The sequence below is a fragment of the Strix uralensis genome, chromosome 28 (assembly GCF_047716275.1).
Source record: "Strix uralensis isolate ZFMK-TIS-50842 chromosome 28, bStrUra1, whole genome shotgun sequence".
Lineage (NCBI taxonomy): Eukaryota > Metazoa > Chordata > Aves > Strigiformes > Strigidae > Strix > Strix uralensis.
This window is the reverse complement of record NC_133999.1, coordinates 5729525-5756024: the sequence shown is the minus strand read 5'-3', so window position 1 is coordinate 5756024 and position 26500 is coordinate 5729525. Positions and strand designations below refer to the sequence as shown.

Here is a 26500-nt window from a genome sequence, read left to right as displayed (position 1 = left end):
CATTCTAAGAGGTGCTGGCCTACAGAGGAACACACTCCTCTAAGGCATGCCTGCAATCCCTGGAAAGAGCCTCTCTAACAAAAAGCTTAGGATAAACCAGGTGCATGCACATTCCTTCGACAGTCAGCAAGCAGGGATGAGCACTCTGGTGATGGCCATGCCACGCAGGAGATGCCTCATCCTCCAGAGTTCTTTTGCTATTGCCTACTGAGATCGTCACAGAATCACAGACTGGTTTGGGTTGGAAGGGACCTTAAAGATCATCGAGTTCCAACACCCTGCCATGCACAGGGACACCTTCCACTAGACCAGGTTGCTCAAAGATTGCTGCCTAAGACCAAGCTCCTAAAATTTTGCCCCAGGACGCATGTACGCAATCACGCGGAAAGACAAAGCTAAGACAGAATCCATGATTTTAAGCCCCCTATTTCATCTCAGATATCCTCAATGCTTCTAACAGAAACAAAGATAAATCAGTTCATAAACAAACACAGATCAGTTCATCAGCATTTCAGTGGAACTATGGTTTATTTCTGAGGGTGTTCTAACAAATGCTACTATGCACCAGATGGGCATTTTTTTGGTTTTGGTTTGTTTTGTTTTTTCCAGTCTTCTTATTTTTGTTTAAGATTTTATTTCCTAGTTTCTCACTTTACTGCACTGGCATTTGCAGCATACATTAGCTATTCCAGAAAGGTAACCTGGAATAACAACCCCAAAGTGCATGGACCCTCAAAATCTTCAACTACTGACATTCAGGAGTGATGAATGAAGTACTAGATGTATCTAATAAATGTGCTCATGTATTGTGGCTGACGAATTAATGCACTGTTGATTTATAGGGAGAGGGAGGTGGGTAGCATGCGTGCTTGTTACCACAGCAGTAAATGGATTTAACTTTAAGCATGTGTTTAAATGTGCTGACTTCATGCTGTGCCTAAGAGGGATGGACTTCTGTTAAATACATGCATCAAGAGCTTGGCTTTCATAGGCCTTGAAGGCTGGGTTCGGTATTTAGTCCTAACTCCTACAGGCTTCACTGGAAAGTAAGAAGCTTAAATACCCTGTTTAATCTGGTTCTGCACTCACTGTTCCAGCAAACAGAAGCGATGCACCCTCTCAGCTAGCTGCTCTCAGGACTACAGGCAGTCTGTCAGTCCCCTGTGCTTTGCAGAAGAGCTTGTGGGAGCCTTCCCAGCTGCCGACTGCAGCAGAGGACCTCAGGCTGTCAGGCAGCCCCATGGTGGCTCCTCCAGGGCAGGCTGGAAAGCTGCTGCCATAACTGCCTGAGGGCTGGGAGTGCAGAACCATCTGCACTGCTACTCAGGACTGGGAGCAGCAGCGTGGACAGCTGTATAACCGAGTGTCACTTCAGGGTGACTCTACAGTAATAACAACTTAAATAACACATCACTGATAAACCTTCGGCGCTTTACAAAGAGGAGAAACATGGTTAACGTCATTCCAGAGCCAGGGAAGATGTGAATGGCCCCTGTATCCCAGTCTTTTTTACATTTTCCAAGAAGGAAGAGCAATAACATGCTGAAAGCCTTCAGACGTGTTAGTAGGAAAAGAATGAAGTGCTTTTAAAAAGCTTTATGAAAATCTTGACTACAGTTTTGAATGAGCATCCAAAATCAGACAGAAGTTTTCTCCCTGGAGAGAAAGGATAAACTATTTTAATGTCCTTTAGTCAATAGGGGAGGGGAAGACAAAGGATGACCCTGCCTTTTCACACCAGAGAGACTCAGGCAGCTTTTATTGTGAAGGAAACACTCTCCATTTCTGCCCAACTCTCTTGGGGACTCCCCCATCACAGCAACAGAAACTGATGTCTATCATTTATTTCATCACACAGAGGAATTTTTTTAATATAACAGAAACAATCTGGCCTAATTTCTAAAAGGAAATGAAAACTCACTGAATGCACTGTTCTGCTCTGATCAGCGTCTATGTGAAGCTGCTTGAGTGGGAGCCAAGCTCAGCAGGGGATGTGAGCAAGAAACACCTGTTCTAGGTCACCCAGCATAGGTGTTCTCAGCTCCTTTTTTCCAAGTTTACTACACTGTGAAATGAGACGCCCCTCTGGCAATGATCTCTTTCCCTCCTCTCTTTCCCCAGCTGAAAGGAGATGAGAGCCCGCTTACAAAGGGCTTTGCCAGCAACCTGCGTTATTGCTTTACAGCCCAGTGTAAACACCAGAGAAGCCTCACTTCACCACATGCTGTGTAAACCCAGAGCAAGAGACAGCCCTTGGCCTGAAGAGTTCACACACCAAACAGAGCAGGCAAACACATGGTGGGAAGGAGGAGCAATCATTACTCCCCGTTACCAGGAAAAATCTTCGGTCAGGGAAAACAATTCTCTAATCCTTGATTGCTGTGTTTACGCTTACAAAACCAAGCCGAACTTTTCCTTCAGAAGAAATACTTAAAAGTTTCCAGCTAAACAGAAGTGTTCACAAGAGTTCTGAAAGGCAGAGATGGCAGAACTGATGGTAGAATTCAAGTTTGTCCAGTCCCAGGCTAGTGCCTCACCCATAAGGCATTGTATCTGGGATCCTGCATTAAATACAATAGGGTCTGGTGGGATAGTGTATGAAAAAACACAACATGAGAACACCCTGCAGACTGGTGAGCTTCCCCTCCTCAGTTGTACATACTTCCAGCAGTACCAGGATTCAGTAGTCTTCAGATGACAGGCACCTCCCCACACTCAGAGGTGCTGAGGTCCAAAGGCCTTTGCCCTCCTCTTTGGTTTTCTAGCTCCCTTGAACATCCCATCTGGTTTGGTAAAATGCTCCAAATTCTGTTACTGTTTCCGATGCAAAGCTCCTGACACCTGAATTTTACCACCACGAGACCTATTCTGAGCCAAAGGCTAAAAACAAGGGAAGACTTCATGCCACTGACCATCTGCTCAGGTCTCTACTGGTCACGCCATTACCTGTTAATTGTCAAACTTCAGGTGTGACAGTTTTAACAGCCTGACTGCAGGAAGCAGCACGGATCAGAGCGAGCTGCAAGCCTTCAGCACTCTGGATGAGCATCGTAATAATCACACCCTACAGCTGCAGGCAGAGGTCACAGCAACTTGTCAGGCCTCAGATTTTGTCCTGGAGGTGAGTGTGCGAGCCTTGGCTTTGTGGCTGGGACATCACAGGCCTGAAATCAGCTAGCACAAAGGCAGAGGCCTCTTGAGGGCTCTTTTTAGGTTCAGTCTGCACAAATACTTGCACTGAAAAAATGCCGGCAGCTTGAGCACTCCTCCTGACAGTGCATGTTTGGTTATAGATGTTTCTGTTTTGACTGAGGAAGTACTGAGGAGCTCCTATTCTGAAACAGTCATCTCTTGTCCCCCAACACTTGTAGCTAAACAACAAAACCTTTGGGGTGAAACCTAAGCAGTTATTTTGGTTTCCATTTGTGCCTGAAGGCAGTCCTTAAGAAGTATGTTAAATCCATTTCAGGAGGTAAATAGCAACTGGAATAATAGCAGACAAAATTCTGTGGAATTAGACTTTGTCATAACAGCAACCATTTATGGCTTGAATTCAGTTTACTTCTTCGCAAGGAAGGAAAGGAAGGAAAACAGCATGCTACAGCTCTGGAATGTCTTGCCTCTGTGCATGTCTATGAGATTTGTAGCATTTAAAGCAGCACTTAAAAAAAAAAATCTCAGGAGCACCTTCCTTGAGCTAACACTCATGTACCTCTCCCCCCAGCTGAACAGGAGAAGTTCCTCACAGGCTGTTACAGGTGGCTTGCCATGAGTCTGACAAGGTGAAGAGCGTGCCAGCGTGACCTGAACCCACACAAAAGACGTGTTTGGGATAAGTTTCCTTCTGAAACTCACTTTAAATTGAAATCACATTTTCAACAGAAAAACACTTCAATAAAATAAAATGTTGTTTCAAACACAGTTTCAAAGTGCTCTGTTTCAACTTAAATGTTAAATGGGATTTCACTACTAGAGGTGCACATACGTGCAGAGATTATAGCACTGACTTTCTAGTTAATTTTAGCACTATCACAGGAAAAAAAGTCTGCATATCCACGAGCTATTTTGATGTTTCCAAATTAAAACTTTTTCAAGACTTCCACCCCCACCTCCAATTTATTGGTCTCTCCTGTGTATCTCTACTTTCCAAACCATAGGAACATGCTGTTTGTAATATGCCTACCACACTTAAGGGTATTATAAAACAGCCCATGTAGCAATATTAGGATGAAATAATCTCTGCACATTTAACTCTTCGGGTGACCTGTGTTAGGGAAAACATTCACTGCCAACTATACCTGCAGCATAAAGCATTTAAGAGCAATTTCTTTTAGAAACAAACCTGAAATCATATGCCCTGGAGTTCCCACAGAGCAATATCTCAACTAATAATATACAGGTCAAGGGCCTAGGAAAGTGCTCATTAAATTTACTCTGCAGTTTCATAAAGCCTCTATTGATACAATAGTGAATGCACTTTAATTGCCTGCAGACTTAGCAACACTGATAACTAGCAGAGCCTTGATTGTGCAGCCCAGAACAAAGTCACAATTGAAAAAACCCATACTTTAGCACTGATTTACATTCCTTCGGAATAAGAAAAAACCCTTCAGTGAAGGGCATCATTAGTTTTTACTACAAGCCTGCAGTACTTTCTTGATTTTCAAACTTTTTCTTTCTTCATATTTAAAGATCAAATCCATCCACTATTGTTTAACTCAAAGGTGCAAATTCCTTCAGTGTTTCAAACAGCCACAGGAAGAAAACCAGGATACCTAGATGTAGTAAAGCTGCGCCAGTACCCACCTCCTTTTGTCAAATACAAAGTGTGTCGAGGTTAAAAGTTCTCCTTTTTAGCTGACTCCAGTGGCTCCTGCACCCTTGCAACTGGAAATATGAGACCAGAGGGACTATTTCTTTCGAGAATGGTAGGCCTGTTCCCCACCTGTCACCTCACTGATCACCCCAAGCCATTTATTAATGATTGCCACCGAGATAACTGCTTCATTATAAGATAACCAGCTCTCTGATCTGCCTATGCAAGACCTTCTCTTGCCTCAACTTGCTGTCACGTGCAATAAGCCACTGCATCCATTCACTTCCACACACAACGTTTCAAGAAGCCCCTTTTCCACAGCCAGGGACTGGCTTGGCCCAACTGCTACCAGCAGCTCTCCTCTGGTTTCCAAAATCTGAAATCCTATCCAGCACTGCGGAAGGGCTCACTGCCCGGCAGTGTGCTTAACCACCTTGAGATCTTCCCATCCAAGAGGGGTTTTGGAGCACCAGCATCTCAGGTGAGGAGGGGCTGGTATCTGCTGGCACTGGATAGGACCCCAGCGTGCAAGGGCAAGCCCAGTTTAAGGCACTGCATATGCCTCCCAAATGCAATCGCTTCCCCAGACTGCCCTGACCCAACATGCCCCTTTTCAGCTGAAACGTGCTCCTTTTTATAAGCGTAATTCCCCTGGCCCTTCTCCTGAAGGAACAGCGCAGACATCCATATGAACGGGATATACATGGCAAATAAAAATGAGGTTCAGTCAATGCTAGACTAAGGCAGGTGTAATATCCTGCCACAGAAATGCTCTCCCAGCCCACTGTGGGTACCTCCATTGTCTCACCTTCTTGCAAAGAAACATCATGTGTTGCTCACTAGGTGCTACCGGGAGTATGAGAGCATCACCTAGTGATGCTCCTCGCTCTTCCAGTCGAGAGCTGCCCAGGAGGACCTGGTTTACGCTGTCACTGCAGCCCTGCAGTTTTCCCTTCCCTTCCCATTTTGAGTCTGAGTTACTAGTGCAAGAGGTCATTAGTGGTTTTTCCTCTTCTGGGAGCATTTTAGAAAATGAACAAAGACTTATTTTAATTCCCATCCTGGCTTCTCTCCGAGATGCTCCCTTTTTGCACTGAAGAACTTGGCAGCAGCCCTCCAGTCAGCAGAGTAGGACTGACTTCCTGCCTCTAAATGCTGCCTTGTAAATTATTTCCTCTATTGCACATTCCCTTTCCTGACAATGTTTGGTGAGCAACCTGCTCTGCGCACATCTGCATGCATACACATTCATAAAGCAGCATTTAATACTTTCTCCTTCTTTCAGTTCTTCATACTCCTACCATGGGAACAGGAGTAAATCCCTTTTTAAGAGCTTCCCAACTCCACCAGCCATTCCTTGTTAATTCTTTTTCAAGCAGTGGGAAAACCACTGTTCATACACTGTTCATACCACTAAAGCCTGATGCAGGGCAACTTTCCATAGGAAATTGGTGGTATGAGGAGACTAATAGCTGAGGAAGAAGAAATAATTTCTTTTTTTTTTTTAGTCTTACGCTAGTGGAAGCTGAGGATGTGCCATTCCCATTGCATTTGTGGTCCTATGCTTTATATTATTACTGTTACAAGATGAGTTTTTTATGTTTAGCAGAGAGTAAACTATAGTTCTTGGGGCCTTCAAAGGTCCACTGACATCTGCAGTAGAATGAAACTACTTTTTAAACTCTCATCATTAATTATCTGCCACCCAATGAAGGTATTGTGGTCTGTCAGATAAAGGGTAGAAAGCGAGCAACTACATGACAACACGTGTAGCAATGTAAGTTGTCAACTTCCAGACTGGGACTGGAGGCTACATTAATCTATTTTCTGCCTTAATGTCTCTTTTGTAAATGCAGGCACATTAAAAAAAAATTCTAATATTAAAACCTAAGAGAGAGAAAACTGATCATGACAACAAGAATTCAGTCTTTCATGGTATGTGAAAATATACCGTTCAAGCACTGTAAAGTCACACCTAAATGTGTCCAATTATTTCTGAAGCCCTTGTTGTAATCACTGACAGCTTTATTCAGTTACCAGGCACGCATGGCCTCTGTCAAAATACTGCACAGAGACCTCTGCAACGGAGAACAAAGGCACCTCATTTCCCGGCCCACGCTGGCAGATGACACCGTTCCGAGGCACTGGAAAGCTGAGAGCACTTGGCTGACAGCAAGAGCATTGTAACATTTGAAGTAAATAGCCTTGCTGCAAGGAGCTGGACGGGAGCAATTTGGGGGCAGGAGCTGTCTTTTGTCTTCTGTGGTTACACAGCACCTGGAGCAAGTCAGATCTGTAATTGTGACTGGAGTACAAAGGCCAAGTAAGAAAGAATATCAGCAGAAAGTGGTGTGGGAGTGTGTGTCTTGTGCCCAGAAGGTGCCTTTGTCTAGTTTGAGTCAAGCAACAGAGACAAATAGCGGCAAGTACTGATAACTAAACATTAGTTATAACCAAAATACCTCCTTGACGCTTGAACTTGACTGGAGGACCCAGTTGCTAAACAGATACCCAGGATACATCTACAAGCCTCCTGAAGAATGCTTTCAAGGGTAGCCTCCTCCTGGAATCTCAGTCCAAGCAGTCACAACTGATTCCAAGGACTGGAAAGAGGGTTTTAAATCCACACTGGATTCTAGAGAGAAGAGATTACCTTGTCCAAAAGAACGCAGGGGAACAAGCCCAGCTTCTCTCTGGGCCTGTGTAATGCCACGGCCGTAAGGACATTTCTTCAGAAGCAACGCTTGTCCCTAACCCGTGCCTGGCCTTTGGGGGCTTCCATACTCAGGGCTGCCATTTAGCACCTTCTGCCAGCAACAGAGGTCACCTGGATGTCCCTGCACAGTTTTGCTCTCTTTTGCTTAGGTAATGCAGCCTCTGTACGGAAGGGGGGATTCCTTCCCCCACAGGGAACTTTCAAATTAAAGAAAAACATTGTTTAAAAGGTACAGATATTGAGAGGAATAAATTAGTAACTCTCCAAGACAAGCAAGCCAAGAGACAAATTCACCAAATACTTCCAGCCAGCTGAGCCTTGTCATACTGGAGATGCTGGCATCTTATATCCCCCAGCTAAGCATATAAACAGCACGCTGTCTCCAAACCTTAAGAACACTCATTCCAACCATTCTCCTGTTCTGTTGGGGTAGCTGCCAGTGGTCCCACAGCCTGAGCCAAATAACACCCTAAATTACACTCAGGACAGCCCTGTCTTAGTTTAACTGGGTAATATGTAAGTTAGTGGGGAGCAGGATTAAACTTCTGTCTGCAGCCCCTGATTTACACAGTGTTATCCTCTTGCTTCTGAAGTAAACCCAGGCACTGTTAGCAGCTTTACCGAAGCCAGTCAGTAATCCTCAGTCCAGGGTGTGCAGTCAGCAAAAAAAAAGAGAGGGCACAAGCAAGCTTGATATTTACATGCAGTATCATTCTGCTCTAAGCTAGAGGGTTTCATCTGCATTCCATAACTTAATAAAACAAATGCTTCGCCCAACCACAACAGCTCCTGCGTCTGGCCCATTTTTGACAGATAAATGGAAATCACTGCATTCTTCCAACAAGCAAAACCCCTTTTTTGTCCACAGAGCTCCTTACTGACACACAGCCCCTGCCTACTGAGCCTGGCTGTCCAGGGTTACTGCAGGCACCCGGTGAGGTTGAGCAGGACACAGCCCTCCCAACTTCTTCCCCCCTGAAGTACCTGTCTCTCTTGCCCTGCACCACTTGGGGATCTGTGAGAATGTCTGCTGCAGCCCCAGCCACCTGTGGGGCTGTGATTACCTGGGGTAGGCTGGCTTTATAATCTCAAAGCAGTGGGTGCAATACCCTGGTCTCTCTCCAGTGTGCCTTTATTTTCCATTCCTGACAGACAGATACATGCTCTGATGCTTTAGCACCTCGAGGGCACCAAGCACTCTTCAGCCAGGTTTCCCATTAGACTTTAAGCCACCAAAACCAGCAGAAAAGCCAAGATGGTAACAAACCACAACAAAAGCACTATTCCCAAGGAACTAACAAGAGGGTGGGAGAGGGAGTCACATTCATCAAAACAAAAAAGTTCTCCTCTACTAACCTGGTCCTATCTTCTTTCTTTCTTTCTTTCTCTGTTCTTTGAGGTAAAGACTGCACTCCAAAAACTGAGTAGTCCCATGCAATTCCATAGAAAATGACAACTCCACCTTTAACTAAACTCCTGCATGAAATCGAGGCGTCAAGCTTTGTTCTGACCGATAACTTCTTTAGGCATCAGACAGACCTTGTATTTGGAGTTTCATTTGTAGGCAAATGTGCCCTGGCAAATTCCAGACTGATACTTATCACAAGGGATTTAAAAGGGCCTCCCGTGTGTAATCAACTCTCTTGTCTCTAAAAACTCATATTGAAAATCCCAAGGAAGAAAAAAAATAAAATCCCCAAAGACCTCCTATGATTCATACCTCAGGCTTGAAAACAACTGGGCCAACTGAGAAGAATTTTGATTCTTTTTTAAATGGAGATTTTGCTCCACCTGATCCAGCTGCGACCACTTTTATGTGACTGCAAGTCTTCCCAAAATGTGGTTTAAAATGGAAATGCTGAAAGATCCTCTGAAACAAAAGCATCTTTACAAGTCTCTTCCACACCTTCTTCTGTTTTCTTTTGTTAAAGAAAAATCAATTACCTTTCAACATAGAGAACTGCAGTGAAGTACCAAGAAAACCTGAAGGCTCACTTTAAAAAACAAAATTTAAGCACCGCTGGCAGTTTTATTTTGGGAACCTAAAGCAGTGATTCCTTGAGTCCCATGGAAAATGAGGTATAAAAGCATATACAGTCATGCCTGTACTCTGATATTGGAAAGCACAAGCAATTAAGCAAAAGGCAGAATACAACAGAACCCCTGCAGTTTAATTTGACACCCCTTGCACTTTTTTTTGGACTGCAATCCTTGAAGCCTGCCACATTTCAGGAAGCAGAAAGCTAGGGAAAACAAGAACTCCCTCGAAGCACAACAGACCACCTGCAGTTCAGGAAGTGGATTCCAAAGTGCCCGGATTTGAAAACATAGGTAGAAGCTCTGAGGCTGTTTTAGATGTAGGTATGATTCCTTTAAACAAAACAAAAAACCCAAAACCCCAACCAGTGTTCAAAAAGTGGGGTCTAATTTGGTGCTGACAGATTTGACAAGTAGTATCACTTAATGCTGGAAAGTGAGATGTATTTAAGTGTGCCTCAGTCTGAGGAGATTAAATCAGCCATTACGTGTGTCTTCATTCCTAACCTTCCCTCATTTTCTCTCCCTTGAAATGCTGTAGCAGATTTTACACCTCAAGGGGAAAAAGTGCAAATAATTACTTCAGTTAGGCAATGCAGGCTCAAGCAAAAGCTCTGTCTGTTCCCAGAGGGACTCAGTTTATACCAGAGAGGCATGTGCATTATTGCACTCAGAGACACAAACCAGTAACATTTCCTAAAGGGGACCAGTGCACAGAACACTTTCTGCCACGCATTCAGTATTTGAATACGAAGGCAGCATAGTCTGCAAAAAGCACTTTTAACTGGCAACCTCACAAAAATGACAGCACTGGGCAAGGCAAAAAATCCCAGTATCCCATTTTCAGCAGCTGGCACTTGGTGTTAGAAAACACAATGTGATCACAGGAGTACCAAGTGCTCTTCCCTCCTTGCTTCTGGCAATTGCAGGAGTTGGGTCTTGCTGAGCTACAGCACTGAAGCCGCGATGTGCTTCTAGAAAAGGCAAAGGCTTTGATCCCTTTTTTGGTTCCAAAAAGTGACCTAAGACAAAAAGTGTTTTCTTTCTTCTAGAGTTTTCACTGCTCAATAAAACTGACATTTATTTAGCTGCCTCGTTCCTAGGAGTCTTCACATACTAAATAAAGGTCGGGACCTACACTAGTATAAAATAGCTTTGCTCTATTGACCTAAGAGAAACTGGCCCAGTTTCCTTAGCATGAAAACCTACACTAAATTTTTTGCCAGCTAGGGTGATGAAAAAGCTTATTAGATAGTTCAGTATCTAGGCTCTATATGTCCTCATCTTCGAATACCTACATTTGTAACTTAGGAGTCAAAGTCTGGCTGTTCGTTTTGGTCTTTACTTGCTGGGAATGTGGCTGTCTGCTTCAGCTATGCTCTTAATTGAATTTTCTTCCCTGGATTACCTCCAGATAGTCCTCAAAAATGGGTAGTTCATAGAACAGGATAGGTATTGTTCATAGGGAAAATGGGATATTTGCAGTTTATTTACACGCTGCATAGGGAGGTTTTGTTGTGGAGCTACCAAAAGAAAAGAAAGAAATGGTAACTTTTATCATGCCATCAAGCCCCTCCTTTGCTCCTTCCCATTAAATAGCCATTTCTGGAGAGCAAGGAGGTTGGGGTTCAAGGCATGCACATCAAAGGGAGTGTGGGGCTGCCATGTTAAGTCACTGCCAATTGCCATCTGGGAAACTTTTTGAGATGACACTCCAGGCCTCTTTTCAAACCTGATCATTTCTGAAATAAAGCACAGAATGGAAACCCAAAGCACTGATTGCTGGTTTGTACACAGGGAAGAAAACCTTATTTTTTTTCCCCTGCTTGTTACCATCACCTCATTCCACAGCTTTCTGACTGTTCCACTTTGGCTGCAGAGCTTCAAACAGACTTTCAGGTCTGAAGTCAATTAATTAAGTCATTTGGTGCACATTTTGTATATCGGTATTTCCAGGACTGAAACCCTTGTAACCTTAATTAAAGAGGGGATTTTCGACTCAGTAAACAGTTTCATCTTTAAAAAGAACTTGAAAAAAATAAACACTACTACAAAGACAAAATGCCTGTTTACCCAGAAGAAACATCCTTGATTAGTGAAGCCTGTGATATAATTTTCAAAGCAGCCACTGAACGTCGCTGCATCTAGGTTTGGATGTAGGATCTGGATTTGAATTCTGGTGGTTTAGCTGCACTGCAAATCCAGTTTTGCAGCTTGGAGGCATCAGAGAAGTAGGTGCTGCCATGAAGCATAGGCATTTTCAAAAGTTTCCTCACAGCTATTAAAACAATAGAAAAGGAACAGATATTTCATCTCCTATAACCTAGAAATAATAATTCTATCCCTGGAAGAAAGCATATCAAGAAGGAATAATTTTTCTCTAAGAAAATTCTTTCCTAGGTCTTGCCTCATATGCACAAAACATAGGAAAATATTCCTGTAATTTGCTGACAACATACAATTACATTTTTGCCAGTGAACAAAGAGAACTTGAACCAAAAAAGTAACTCATAAAATAAATTCCCTTCTTTTAAGGCAGAAGGAAGCCTTTATAAATTTTGGAATATAACCCCTCATGTAAGCTTTGAAAACTGCCTCTCCATAGAGTCTTGTCCTTGTTGAACAAGTATCAAGATCAAGTGACACAAAAGACTTCTTCTCATCTTGTGCACCAGCCTTTGTGGCCCACAGAAGACTGCTGGCAATCCAATGTTATAAAATTTAGCCTTTTAACTCAGTCTGTATGGAAACACAATGTGCCTTTACTGGACAGGGAGAAAAGCAGGTTGTGGACAGATTTTCAAGTCTTTCTGGCAACACCACTCTGGATTCCCAAAAGACAGTTTAAGTCAGTACACAGAAGTAAAGCAGCGCCTCAACCATTCCCTGTACAGAAGACAGGTCTTCCCACAGATTAAGCTGAATACACTGAAGCATGACTGTTCTGAACTGAAGGTGAATGCCTCCACCACCTCCTTTAGTGTAAGTCATTTCTTGCTCTATACCCAACAGCCATGACTTAGCAGAAGCAGCATCTTGAGCAATACCATCAATATAAATGGTTTCATTGTCCTTTGCCTGATTCCACCAGAGACTGAGTGCAGCAATTCACTACTGGCGACAAAGGATGCCAGCCATAAGCCAGCTACTTCAGTGGGGAATCTCCCGTGTTTTTTTAGCAACCATACTGGTTTCCAGACAAAGGGCGTGATCACAACTGCCATACGTCTTTCACAATTAGCAGCACCACTGCTGTAGAGGAGACAGACTAGCTAACGAAGCCAGCAGACCTGCTTCTTGTTCACTGTGCAGCAGACAAGCAGATAGAGACCACTGGCCCCTAGTCCTGTTCTGGTCTGCATCCTACAGCAGATAAGGAGTTTGAGGTGTTCACTGAAGGCTCAAGAGCTTTGCCACATTATGGCACGATACACAAAATGTCATATTACCACACTCACGAGCTCATCTTTAAAAGAGGGAAACAGGTCCTTTGCACACCAGGCTTACTCAGCTTGGAAGCCCTAATATCTGTGTAACAAACATCTGTTGCTAAGTACCACCATCCTACTGAATCATTTTAGGTGCATGAATCAGAACTTACACAGTGTGTGCTGGAGATGATGACAGAGCTAGAGATGAAGCTCAGACCATCGTTCATACTGACTTGAAGAGCTGCTTCCCTGGAAAAAAGAAACAAGAAACAAGTCAGGCCAGCTAGTCCACAGTCCCCTACTAGATAATATCCTCTGGGACCTGGGCTCCCGATGCACAGAAAAGCCTTTTGTACAGGTTAATTCACACTGCTGGTGCTCTCTCCCCTGTGAGATCTCCAGTACACACCTGCTGCTTAACCCAACAAGCACAAGAGACAATGTCAGAAATAGATGCATTTGAGAACAACAGAATATAGTGAGATGACACAGACTCATTTTCCCACAGGCAAAGTAAATATTTGAGTATGTAGAAAAAACATACATGCCAACTTCTCGTAGTACAGGTGCGGGGCAGAGTAAGTAGGTATCTTCCACTACAAAAGGCTTCTCGTCTGGAAAAAAGAAATACTGGGATTTATTACCTGGTCAGTAATGCAGGCATTTAAGACCAAGCTTAAATAATGCTTTTATTCACTGTTGATCCATAAACAATATCAAACATTATGTGAGGGATAAAAAGCTATTGCACAGCAGTTGTTCCGAGGTAACCGTAGGCATGCTTTTAGCCTGTGGAATTAGAGCAAATACAAGGTAACAGCAGATACCCTGCACCACAGGAGAAAAAAGAATTCAACATCTCGCATTTACCCCTCAAGAAAGATGGGGAAATGTGGCAGCTGACCTTTCTTCCTCATTTCTGTGCAGAGCCCTCGTGAAAACTGTCTTTGTTTTCAGGCTGCCACAGCGCTCTGTCATTCTCACTGTGAAACATGATTCCGCAGAGCCCTTTGTGCCCCTGCTCCTACAAAAGGGCTGAGGACTACCTGCCCCTGCAAAGCTGAAAGCCCCAGGGCAATCGGAAGCCCTGCACAGCCTGTCACCCACATCTTGTAGCAAGCACCTTCGCCATTCCTACAGCTGCTCAATGCTGTTGAAATCTATCAGGCCACAGGTCTGAGCCACAACAGAACTGAAGATACAAAACTTTTTGAATGGTCAGAGTGAATTATCACAGCCACTCTATACAGGAGTCTAGATGGAGTTGCAACAGATTACACAGAATTGGAAATAGCTGAGTTAAGAAAATAAAAGTGTGGAAAATTTTGCACTTCAAGGTAGACTCGTCTGAACCTAAATTAAATCTCCCAACCTGAATTATACCATGGTTTTAAAAGTGGAGTAAGAAAAACTACCAATAGGCAATTGCCTGGGAAACAGGAACATTAACTAATACTCCTTTTTTGTAGACGTAAATCAGAACTTTATAATATCTCTCTGGTGACCAGACAGATGGGGATCCCGAGGAACTTCCCAGCCCATTTGCCAGTTGACTAGAGATTGGGCAGATTGGCAGAAAATCAGGCAGGCAGGCTGGGTGGTTTTTGTTTTTTTGGACTGGAAACCACACATTCCCACAGAAGTGGCTGATTCTGCTGAATCATCATTTTCCAGAAGCACGTCACTGCATCAGAAAGCTTTCTACCAGCTGTACTTATAACCATCTCTAGGGTCTCTAGAGCTGCTTATAGACCCGAGATGAGAGATGCTACCAAATATTAGCAGCTTCCTAAAAATTTCCAGTTAAAATTTTCATTTTTGAAAGCCCCTCCTTTCCTGACAGGTTCCTTCCCCTTCGCCTCTCAAACCTGTAGGTTTCACACCTCATCTTCAATCCAAATCATGATTCTTATCTCTATATACTGCAGGGTGGAAGACACCTTCATTCCATGGGGCCACGTTCAAACAGGAGTACGACTGGCCACCACCTTGTTTTGCTATCGAGATACAGCCAGCAACCCTGGTCTCTGACCGTCTGAAGTCTCTCCACACCTGCCAACGCGCTCGGCTTGGCACTGGGGAAGCAGGTTACACTGTTCGGTGCCTCACCGACAGCAACAGGCAACGGAAAGGAGCAAGGATAAAAGTTTAACCAAATCGTTCAGCAATCTAATGAAGAGCTGAGCTATTCTGACTGTCTGGTCTTTTGTTTTTGAGGAAAGTTGTGCAAGTTACAATTCCGTTTAAGGTGCCAGTGGAAAGAGGAAAAGCCATGAAGAGACACAAGCCAAAGAATGTGGCAACCGTCTCTAATTTCTGCATCAGCTGTGAGCCTTGTTCATTCTCTAGTTGGCTGCTGAGATAAATTTGTTCACGTGGATGGTGTCGAACCACGATTAGGGCAACAGCAGTAGAGCACTACTGGTCCTGGCCCCGTTCTTGGCTCGGCAGGGTTCACTCAGATGCAGGGTCACACAGCACATTTTACTGCAGTAGATGATGCATAAAAATAAGAGATACAGACTGCAAGAGTTTGATCCCTCATGCAGAAGCAGGATTCGCTAAGTCAAGCATTCTTTCCCAGACATTCCTAAAAGAGAGGTTTCCACCAAATACAAAATTTTAGAAAGCAGTAATATTGCTCTAGTAATTCCTATCACACATTATAATCCCTATTTCATACTGGTGTATTTCTTTGCTTTGGCAGCAATATAAAAGATTATTTCCTCAGGCAGGTTAGGAAATGTTTATTTTTTACACTCCATTAAAAAAAATGAAATGGTAATGAAATGTTGTAACCTTCCCTGAAGTTTTCCTTATATTTCCAGCTTCCAGCAGATTCCATGCCTACATATACACACAAATTTTGAGTGACTCACAGCAGTTATTTAGTTAAGGACTGTTTGACACAAACAGCTGAAGGTGAAAGATTTTAGCCAGTGATATGGTTTTCACAAACAGGCTTTGCTTCTGCATCATGGCTCACCTACTGAGAGCAGTCTTCAAGCTTTCGTGATCCCTCTAGATGCCTGCTCCTGCTGTTGGCCTGGAAAGTACCATATTATTGCTGCTTTCCAACAGCCTCAGTGCAAGAACAGCTATGAACATTTCCACTATGATAAACATCAGGAGCAGGTGTTTTTAGCACAGGGTATCCCTTTGCTAGCCCCATACTATCTAGAAGATTACTTCCTCCCGAAAGAGGCAGACAGACAATAGGTGTTTAAAGCCCACAGCATAGTGATACAATGCACGTCCCTGACTTCCTGCCACCCCCAGCACAGGCGCTGGATCCATGAGCTTGCACCATACACAGCCACTCGCTTTTGCAATGGAGTTACCAAATCAAACCAGCAGCATTTCCCGCTTTGCACAAGCAAGGCAGATGCACGCTGGTGGTAAATCTGGCCCTACAGTTCTGTTCTCACCCTGATTTATGAAGATGTCATTAACTCCCATAAATTTAAGACATTGACTCAGCACACACATGCCAAGAGAATGAAGACCGATGTCTTGTTTTCTCTTTTGCTAACACTGGCAGCAAAGGCCGAAGAATTGTCCATGCCAGCGTTCACTAGAACAAAAGCTGGCTTAATTTTGCAAGGCCTTTAGTTAGGTCTCATTAGCTTTTTATTTCCCTTTTTCTCCCTTCCCACCTCCAACTTGCATTAAAGTCTATGCCTCTCTAGAAAGTTTATCAGACTCAGAGTCCCAGGAGGGAACTCATGGCTGGCCAGGCTGGCTACAGGGAGAGATTATTTTGTTTGGAGAATGTTTGTGTTTCACCACAAAAATGAGCGACTATTTTCCTTTGCTCTAAACAAAAGAAGATCCATTTGGTTTGCATAACTCCAGCCATCTGACTCCTTCCTGGAAAACTTACATAGGGAAACCAAACAAAACAACACTTCTCATCTGCTATTGCATCTGTATCTGCAGGATGCATTTGAAAGAACGCCGCTTTTCTCGTCTGCTGCAGAAAAAACTCGCTGTATTCCTGTGCAGTAAGAGATGGGCCTGATTGCTCCCAAACTCTAGATCTCATGCCAAAATCTGAATTTTGTGGTTTGGACCCCTCTCAGCTGACAGTACTAGTGGAAGAGCAGTGGAAGGCGGCGGGCGGAGCACTCGACTCGATGTCGCTGACTTTGCTGCCCAGGAAGTGATTTCTGTTCTCTGCTCGGCCGCTAGCTGGCTGCGTAACCCTGAAGAAATCACTTTGCCTCCTTTGCCAATTTTATAGAAAGCGTGCCCAGGCCTTGATCGCACCTCAGACAACAACCACGGGCAGAGCTTGGACATCTTCAGGAAATATTGCAATGCCTCACAGTAATGGGCACAATTTGCTCCTTACCTGCACACCGTTAATCACTCCATCAAGCAAAATAAGGTTCTCACTGTATAAAAAAAAAAACAACCCACGGGACACAGCACACACAGGCAACTAAACCTAGGCAGTCCTGAGGCAAAAGCCTTTCAGAGCAGTGTGCAGAAATGAAGAAGGGTCAAACATCTCACAAATACATCTGTGATCTGTGGATGCCCTTTCAACAAGGTACTTTCTACTGCTCAAATTCCTGTAATTTGCTACCCAGCATTCCTGCACCTTTTAACAACTATCTGTAGCCTGTAAAATCTATTATTCCCAGCATTAGTGAATAGTTTCTTTTGCCATTAGCAGGGTGTAACCTTTTGGCAAGTCAAGACTTGGAGTACTTCCCAACCTTAATAATAAAAGCCCCAATATATGCATGATGTTTTAACACAGGAGAGCAAACCTCAATAAAAGAGAGGTACAAGAATCCAAAGAAGGTGACCCAGACAGATAGTAGTACTTTCTTTTAGCCATGTAACCAAGCTAAAATTAACAGCCTCTGCGTTGGTTAGTGGTTTATCCAAGCACCAACTGCTGTACTGAAAACTGGCTGCAAAGATCCCTTACAGAAGGGTTTAAGAAAGCACATTTTTGAATTGCCACCACAATATCGCAAGTGCTGATTGTTGGACTCACAATATCAGCCATATTTTAGTCCAGAAAAGGCTGCAAAAGCTGTTTGCCAAACTTCCCATATATCACAGACTAACAATTTCCTTCTGTATTTATGATTTATGATTGTGTTCAACTAAAGTACATCTCAGAAAATACTTTGACCTAGTCTTCTGTTTCTGCAGGAGCAAAGACTCTGGTCTGTTAGACCGGTACAGGCAAATTGGGGGTGCGAGCGTGGCTGCTTTCACGTCAGACTCCCTCAGGAACATCTGTGTGAAGAAGGCCGTTCGCTGTACCTCAGCCCACTCAAGATGAGTAGCCCTGAGCCTTTCCATTGCCCCTTTGTCACCTCAGATGAGACAAAATACCTCCCTAATTCTCTGCACCTTGCCTACCAAGGCACAATCTCTGTTCCTCCTGGCTGACTCCTCTTATGCCACTTCTTGTGACAACTCTACAAGCAAAGTTTTTATTTCAAACCCATTTTGTGGGGAGATAGGAATGTAGACAGACACTGGAACACTCTCTGAGCTAGAGAAACTGCCTACGAGAAAGACCCATAAATAAGAAATGTTTTGTTAATGCTGTAATGAAAACCACATTGAGATCATGCTATAATTGCTCTGCTTTGTGTAGGGACACATGAGCTTTGAATGCCAAAGCCATTCAGAGCAGAGTTAGGGGATGGGGGAAAGAGACAGATAAGCACAGAACAATGATATCACATTCGTAACAATCTCTAGATGGAGAGAAGGGATCTGGAAGGAATCGCTGATGGGTTCATCTGCTGTGCATACAACTCTGCTCAACAAGCACATATAGCTCCAAGACTACTAAGAGAACTTGGCAAAGCACCAGGCTGTTCATTTGCTCATGCTCACAACTGGCAGCTCAGGGGAGCAGCCCATGCTGCACCACAACAGGGTCGCTCCCAGGCAGGAGGCTTGATCCAGCACTGCAACAGCTTCACTCCAGGCTCCGAGCTGTTACCATCAGCTCCATCATGCTTGTTTACACATATATACTAATGTCACAGTGAGACACCGTCCTGGTCCCCCGGCAGCATTCAGTATAAATAAGCGAGCTGGGTAAAGCACTCCACATTGCACAGAGATTCTCCTCCTCCCTCAGCCCAAGTTTCCTGTCTGCCCCACACTCAGCCTGGGCAGCTGCAGAGAAGTCTGCTGGAGGTAAACGCACAGGAATCCTGTTTTAAAAGTTCCTACACTGCAATTTGTTGGAGTCTAGGAGAGCATCTGAGGGAAGCATGATCATTTCTGATCATTTCTCCTGTTCCCATATTCTTTGTCGAGCAATGACTTCGGCCACCCTTCAAAACCGGATGCCAAATTCACCTTGGTGTATGTTTTCACCTAGGAGAAATTAAAGGCATATGTTGTGTCCTTCATAAAGGTCAGACTCCCCAAAACACCTGATGGAGTTTGTGCACAGTGATGGACATTCTCTAGTGCCATAGTGGAAAGAGGGAAAAGCTACTACAAGAAAATAAAAGATTCAGTGGAGGGTTAAAGTGACATGATCAAACTGGGAAATTGGGGATTAGAGTGGAACTGCAAAGCAAAACATTCTGTGCTAAGGGTGACCAGGCTGAGAAACTAAGGAAGGTATCACAAGAAAAGTGCTGTGCTGCCAGGAGAAAGGAAGGATGGAGAAAATGGAGCAACCTGCTAGGCTTTGAAAACAGAAGACAATTTTTAAAGGCATTTGTTGGGCAGTTTTGGAATACAGCTCATTCTCCACTGGTAGATACCTGGCAAAGTCCTGCTCCCACTGTATTTGCCTCATTCTCCCTTGCTTCTGGTACTCAGTGCTGAAGCAAAAATATCAGGCTAGTTTGTGCAAAGGATCAGTTTTGGCCAGGCATCCAGAGCATTTATTAGAATGCCAAAGATCTGGCCCCAGCTCTGCTGTGGTGCATGCCACATGGTTTCCTCACCAATCTTTCATCTCTCCTTTCGGATTTAAATTGCCTAGGACAGAGCTGCCTCTATGCCCAGAGCTATCTTTGCTGGATCCTGCACAGTCTGGGCAGACAAAGACATTTTAGCACCACAAAGCAGTCATAAGTCACTGCAGTGGATAATTACTTTTAACTCTGTGCAGTCTGAAATCAATTCTCCTAGGTCCTGCTTCTGGCAGAAAACACCCTGCTGTTGAACATGCATCTGATTACAGTTCTGCTCAGCCAAATATTCTTCATGGTTTCTACAGATGTTCCTTTTTTTTTACCCCATAGCTATGAACATTATGAGCCAATGCTCTCTTCACCTGCCACTTTTCTCTGCCAATAATCCAAATAAAAATCTATTAGCTCATGCCCTTAACCTCAGCAAGTCCTAGCTGTGCTGGTCTACATCTCATCTGGGATAATTTAAGGTTTCAGGAACCGTTGGCTTAGTATTATCTTTAAAAATACCTCCCTCCCTGATACAATCAGAGGCTGAGAGGTTTCAAGCAAACAAAACCAGCTGAGCTATCCAATCTCCAGAAGGTTTCCATAAGAATCTCATTTGGTTAACTCTTAGGTTAAGCTGTTTGCAGCAAAGTGCCACAAAGGCCCACTGAGAATAGAGGCCGGAGCTGCAGGATCCACTGAACCGGAACGCTGAGATACATTCTCACACAGAGCAACTTAACTGGGCTGTGCCAGTTCCCACCAGGAAAGACTTGAGTTTGAGAATGTTGGTGAGCAACTGTTGAGTTCCCTCAATCAGGGGACAGTTTGAACTCAGAAATGGAGTTTGTGGCCTCTTGCTTCCAGGTCACTGCATCAAACAATCTAGGGCTGTGCAAAACGAACTGAGAAGGCTTGGTGCAGCACCAAGGAGAACGAGCTCACTTTCACCTATACCTCGATTCAGGACACAAGGAATACATCAGGTCAGAGGGCAGGAAACATTTTTGGCTCTTATCCTTATTTTCCGCAGTCATTTTGTGGACACAGGATGACAGCTTGAAACCAAGGTTGCACTAAGATAAGCTGATCTTTCCTGAAAGCTACTATGAAATTATTATGACAGACACCACAATAAATTACTCAGCTAGACAAGCAGTCAGCATACAAAAAGAGAGGAAGGAGTCTTCCTCCTCACCCCCACCAACACCAGGTCACAGTGTTTGGGAGTGAGGTAACCCTCGCAAACAGTTCCTCCCATTGGCAACATTGGATGTTTTTGTGTCTCTGTAGACAGGACACACTGGATAGTGGAAAGCCGATGGATGACATTCTTAGCCCTGGGAAGACTTTAGGATCTTTCCAGGAATGAATGCCTTGCTCCAGAGCCAGCCAGCTCCGAGGAAGCTGAGCTGAGAAGCAATTGGGATGCAGGGGCAGGTCACAGTTAGCATAGCCTCAGATAACAGAGGTAACTTTCAAGGTAATGATAGGGGAGCAAGTTGTCTTCTCCAGAGGAAAAAGCAGGACAGCAAATCAAGGAAGGGAGGGAAAAGAAGGTTACTATTAATGTCACTTCTCCACCTCACAAACCTGGCAGGAACAGTAGCTACTTTTAACCTTCCACTCAGGCCCAGAGTCCTGTCCCAGATTCACAATGCAAACGGGGTCATAAGAAGGACAATTGTTGTATGGATATGGAGGAAGAAAAGAATGAAGATAGAGAAAGGAGATCTGCACCAAATCTTTAGCTTCTGAAGAGCCTCCTAAACCAGTAGAAAGAGTACTAGTCTGGGTGTCAGCACATTTGCATGCTTGTCTGTGATTAGCTCACTTGGAGCAGCTACCTTCAGTACGGCAACTTCCGTTCCCCTGTCTGTAAACCAGGGTTAGCAGAGTTTACTCATTTTATATGCTGCTTCCAATGCTTTTTCTCTTCAAGATACAGATCTATTTTAAGGTTCCTAATAAAAAATTCAAATTAAGTCCCAGATAAGTTTTTCAGGCCTTCAGAACTCACTCTCAAAGACTTTTGTGCTGCAGCTCTTGAAAGCAATGTATAGAAGAAATGGAAAGCAATTTGGGGAAATCGAGTATTGATGTCCTTCCTCTAAGGAAGGACCAAACCTACCTCTTATCCCCGCCCACACATATCCCTGGTGGCCCTCAAACTGAAATGCTGCACACGTTGACTCAGTCAGTCTTGCTTTAGAGATCTTCAGCGGCACAAGTTGCACAAAGGGATATGTGATCTGAGGTATCTTCAGGACTTAAAACAAGGCCAGGCCGAGCTACAGCAGAGGGATGTGGGCACTCCTAAATCTTGCAACTTTAGGGCCTTCTGTCATGCTGAGTGGTGGTCTTGTAACCCCTATAACTTCTATTATACATGTCCATGCACTTCTGAGCATAAAATATGACTGCTTGAAAAATCCTCCACTAACATTTCTCTTGAACTGAAAGTAGCCTCTCTGCAAAGTGGAAGTTTTCACCCAAATTAGATGTTTAATATGGGATATTCACATTTTAACTGAAAAAAGCAGCAGACATGCAAACTAAGAATGCTACGAACTGTCAGCTTCCAGCAAACACAAAGACTTTTGGGTTTGCACCACATGGCTTCAGACTTCTGATGAAAGGAAAACTTCTAAATATTTCAACAGCGATTTCATTTCCACTGGAACCTTCTCAGTGGAGAGAGAAGGAAGGTTTCCTGCCCAGCTCTAGAGAACTACAGGAGACACTATAACACATATGATCCAAACAAAACTTTGGATCTGAACTCTGGGGAGAAACCAAACATGGTTCAACACCTAAATGCAGCCATGATCCAGATTTAAGGAGTTCTGGCCACATGTCAGGTTTGGGTCCAATTTTATGGGGCTTGAAAGGAAAAGCATGAATCTGTGGCTGCCTCTGCTGTTCTTTTTCTGAAAGCCACCTCTCACTTGTTCGCACATCTGCAGCACTTATCTCTGGGCTGCATGAAGGTGCCTCCAAAACAGTTGATTGACCATATCGCTCCCACTCCAGTGCTTTTATTCAGATCCCTCTCCTTCCCTACTCCTCCCTCCAATGCCACCTGCTCCTTAGCTCTCCAGCTTCTGCTCTTCACATCCCCAACATTCACCATACCTGAATTAAGCAAACATGAACCACAGCCAGCCAAGCTTTCTGTTAACTGACACAAGAGTTGGCAATTCCAGAACCTGCCTGCTACAGAGGAGGCCAGCATACCAGTACAAAAGCCGTTCAGGACAAGTTCCACTCACTGTCCTGTACCTGCCCTGAATGCTCAGTGGCATTTCTCACAAGGCAAACAGCCCTCGCAAACTGTTCCCCTGCTCCAAAGAGCAAATTACACAGATGCTCCCAGCACAAGCAAGTCCAACATCGAGCCATTAGACTTCCACATGTAAGAAACTAATTCATGCATTTATTTTATACTTAAAAGGGTCAGAACCCCCTCCAAAATGATCAGGCAGCTTTGGAATAGAATCCATGTTAGAAAAGATGAATTCTACTGTCACTGGTGGTATTAGCTATGAGTTATACTATCTGGTTTCCTATGTGGGTTTGCAGGCATGCCAGATGAGAACAATGGGATCATTAGTTCTTCCAGCTCAAGGGCTCTCAGTACACTTCACAAAAAGACCAGACACTCGGGGTCTAATTTGCTTCTCGTACTTTGGTTCTTCTGCTTGGTGAACTCTGTAGAGGAAACATCTTTCCCAGCTGCGTCCACAGAAGCGCCGCAATGCCTTAGGCACTGCTCCAATACAGCTTCCAACCCCAGTGTTTAAGCTGCATGACCAGGCCTGCTAAGTACCACAAAATATAGGTGAAGAAAGAAACAGACCTGATCTCACTACATACATAACCCAGCAAGACACGTACAGATACTTTTTTACAGGCAAGTTTGTCTTCTATATCTTGTCCCCACCATTGCTCAAGCTTATCTCTTTGCATACTTGCTGACAAAGTTGCAGCATACAATAACGACCAGCAATTTTCCTCTTAAAAAAAAAATAATATTCTGCAAATGTAATAGCTCCTCATCCCATAATTATTACCTGCATACTCAACATATTTGAAGATCCAAAATGTTTTGCAAGCAAATGCTTGCCAGTGCAGAGTCAGGAGAAAGAAAAAAAGTGATCAAAACAGCTTACTGAGAGTAACTGTGTCATTGATCCTGAAACTGCAGAGCACTCTGTCAACATTACGGGCGTGTCGAAATCCATTTCCTCTCACGACAACCTGAAACGACTCTGTAGCAAAAGAAACGGTAGGTTATTGAAATGTAGCGAGACAAGGCATGGTCATTTAGACAAGGCACCTGTGTTGAAAGTTTTCACTTGACCTCTTGAGCGAAAATTTGCAGTTTCACATTTTTTTAAAGTTCAATTTAAATTTTTAAGCTTAAAAATTGTTAAAAATTGAACTTCCACTCTCTTCCCACCCAATTTCAACTTGAGTTTTTAGAAACAGAAAACAATACATAAGAGACATTTTAACTGACCTGCAGTGAAAACATTAAGCTTTCAGAGGCACTGAGCTTTCCCCTCGCCAGGTTGCCATTTTAAATGGCAGAAAGTTTTGGGTGAAGAAAGGCAGGAGTAACTTTCCATGGAAAGAAAAAACCTTCCAGTGACAGATAACTTGGAGAAGTGATAGTGCTACTTTCCTAGGTAACTGCAAAATTGTACCAGCACCATGAGTTTTGTCACGTCCTGCCCTACCAGCCCCTACAATGACCACAAGCCCCTGGCTGGACTCATTTCCATACAATGACAGCAGATTTCATCAACTTACCAGCTTTCTAGTCTCTGGACAAAGGCTCTGATCTCAGAGTCTGGAGGCATTTCTCCAAGTCTTACTCTTTGCTATTCTTCCAGATCAACTGTACAAAGTCACCACAAGCTGCGGCGCAAGCAGAAAGCATCGAGGACAGTCACCAACACCTGGGCACTAAACTGAGCAGTCCTTTTTGGAACAAGCAGGACTGAGCAATGAGATCACATCCTCACAAGTCTTAGTTGAACCTAGTACTGGGAAAGGTTTGCGAACTTCCTGCAGCCACCAGCATTAAGATTGCCTTGCAAGGAAAGCACCATTTTCAGACTCAGATTTTGAAACAGGGCCATAGTCACAGAAAAGCCCTGGCAGCAGACATAGGAACTCAAACTCTGCAGGTCCCCATGGCGAAGGAAACAGCCCCCACAATTCCTGTTACTGTCTAGGAGAGGCACTCGGATAATCCCCACTGATGTTCCACTGGTGAATGTGGTTTGAACAGAAAATGTTTCACCATCCAAGACAATGCAGGAGTAATCACAGTGCATCAGAAACACCACCCTGGTTTTTAAATTCCCAGGAGCAACAAGGAACCTAGTTTTCACAGATTCAAAGTTTTCGCCTTGCACTTCACAGTCCCCATCTTCTTTCATCTCCCTTAAGGACTCACACACTGTACTTGTCAAAAAAAGCAGATTTGCTCTGGAATCTGGGCTCTCTTCCAGGTCCCACTCATTTACAGCCAAGTTGCAAATCATCCCACCACATCTAGCCAGGGAAGCTGCCTTGCAAGCCCATTATGTGTTGTCCAAGAGCATTTGGGAAGAACGGGGGAGAAGAGCTCTGTTCTGGAGTGCGGGGGCTGATGAATACTTAAGAGAAATCACAGAAGTCTCAACTGCTGGGGAATGAGAGTTCAAGTACAGTCAAAGAACAGCATATCAATGATGTCAGGGATCCTGCCTCTGCTTGAGGCTGAAATGAACAGATACAGTATGCATGTCTGTACTGGTGCAAGACCAAATCATCAAGAAACTGGCATTTTAGACTGATGCGTTGCTGCTGAAATTCATTACTCAAGTGTCTGGGACCAGCCTGCAGTGCAAGAGTGGTCTCAGGTCACACAGAGCCCTCATGTTCTCTCCTTCAAAAAAAAAAAAAAAAAAAAGGCAAAAACTGCTACACTCTTCAAGGACGTGCAGAGAAACAAGACAACACATAGTATCAGAGCTATAACTGCAAAAATTTATTTCAAAAAGACACTAATGCACATAAGCTCATATTCAATGGCATTTTCAGTAGTCTCAAAGTCCTAAGTGATGGAATCAGCTGCAGTTTGAGTGCAATGGAGTATTTGCCCAAAGTTGGAGATGAGGCCTTGATTTGAGAGTCTAAATAACTGTTGTCATTTTTCAAGGTTAACATTGCTCCTCTTGTGAGGTACTGGCCAAATTCTAACGTGAACAGTTTGTATAAAACCCCTCTACATTGCCTCTCAGCTGGTTCTGAGGGGTACAGCTGTGCATTACCCCTACGTTCTCATTAAGACACAATGAATGGGAGTGATGAGGTGTATAAGCAACTGGCAAGTACATTAGAAGGTGTTAAAGATGGTTATAAATGGTGGTTATAAGTAATTTTCTGGCTTATGACGTTACATAAGCATCACTGTTTAGCACTTGTATAAGTATGTAAATATATATATATTTTAAAATCTGTAAGTGTGTAAAGTGGGTCTGAATATTCACACAACTTCATTTCCTTTCCATTTATGGAACATCCCTGCACTATATCAGAC

The 26500-nt window shown here is 43.8% G+C and overlaps 1 protein-coding gene across 1 annotated transcript in view; it reads right to left on the bottom strand.

Moving 5' to 3' along the window:
* ANTXR1 (ANTXR cell adhesion molecule 1) overlaps positions 1 to 26500 on the bottom strand; it is a 111691-nt gene that overhangs the window by 55594 nt on the left and 29597 nt on the right. Inside the window, exons 10-12 of the mRNA XM_074852261.1 lie at positions 24078 to 24176; positions 13545 to 13614; positions 13171 to 13249 (exon numbers count right to left, since the gene is read on the bottom strand). Of these exons, the coding sequence (XP_074708362.1) occupies positions 13171 to 13249; positions 13545 to 13614; positions 24078 to 24176 (248 nt within the window). The remainder of the gene's footprint in view (positions 1 to 13170; positions 13250 to 13544; positions 13615 to 24077; positions 24177 to 26500) is intronic.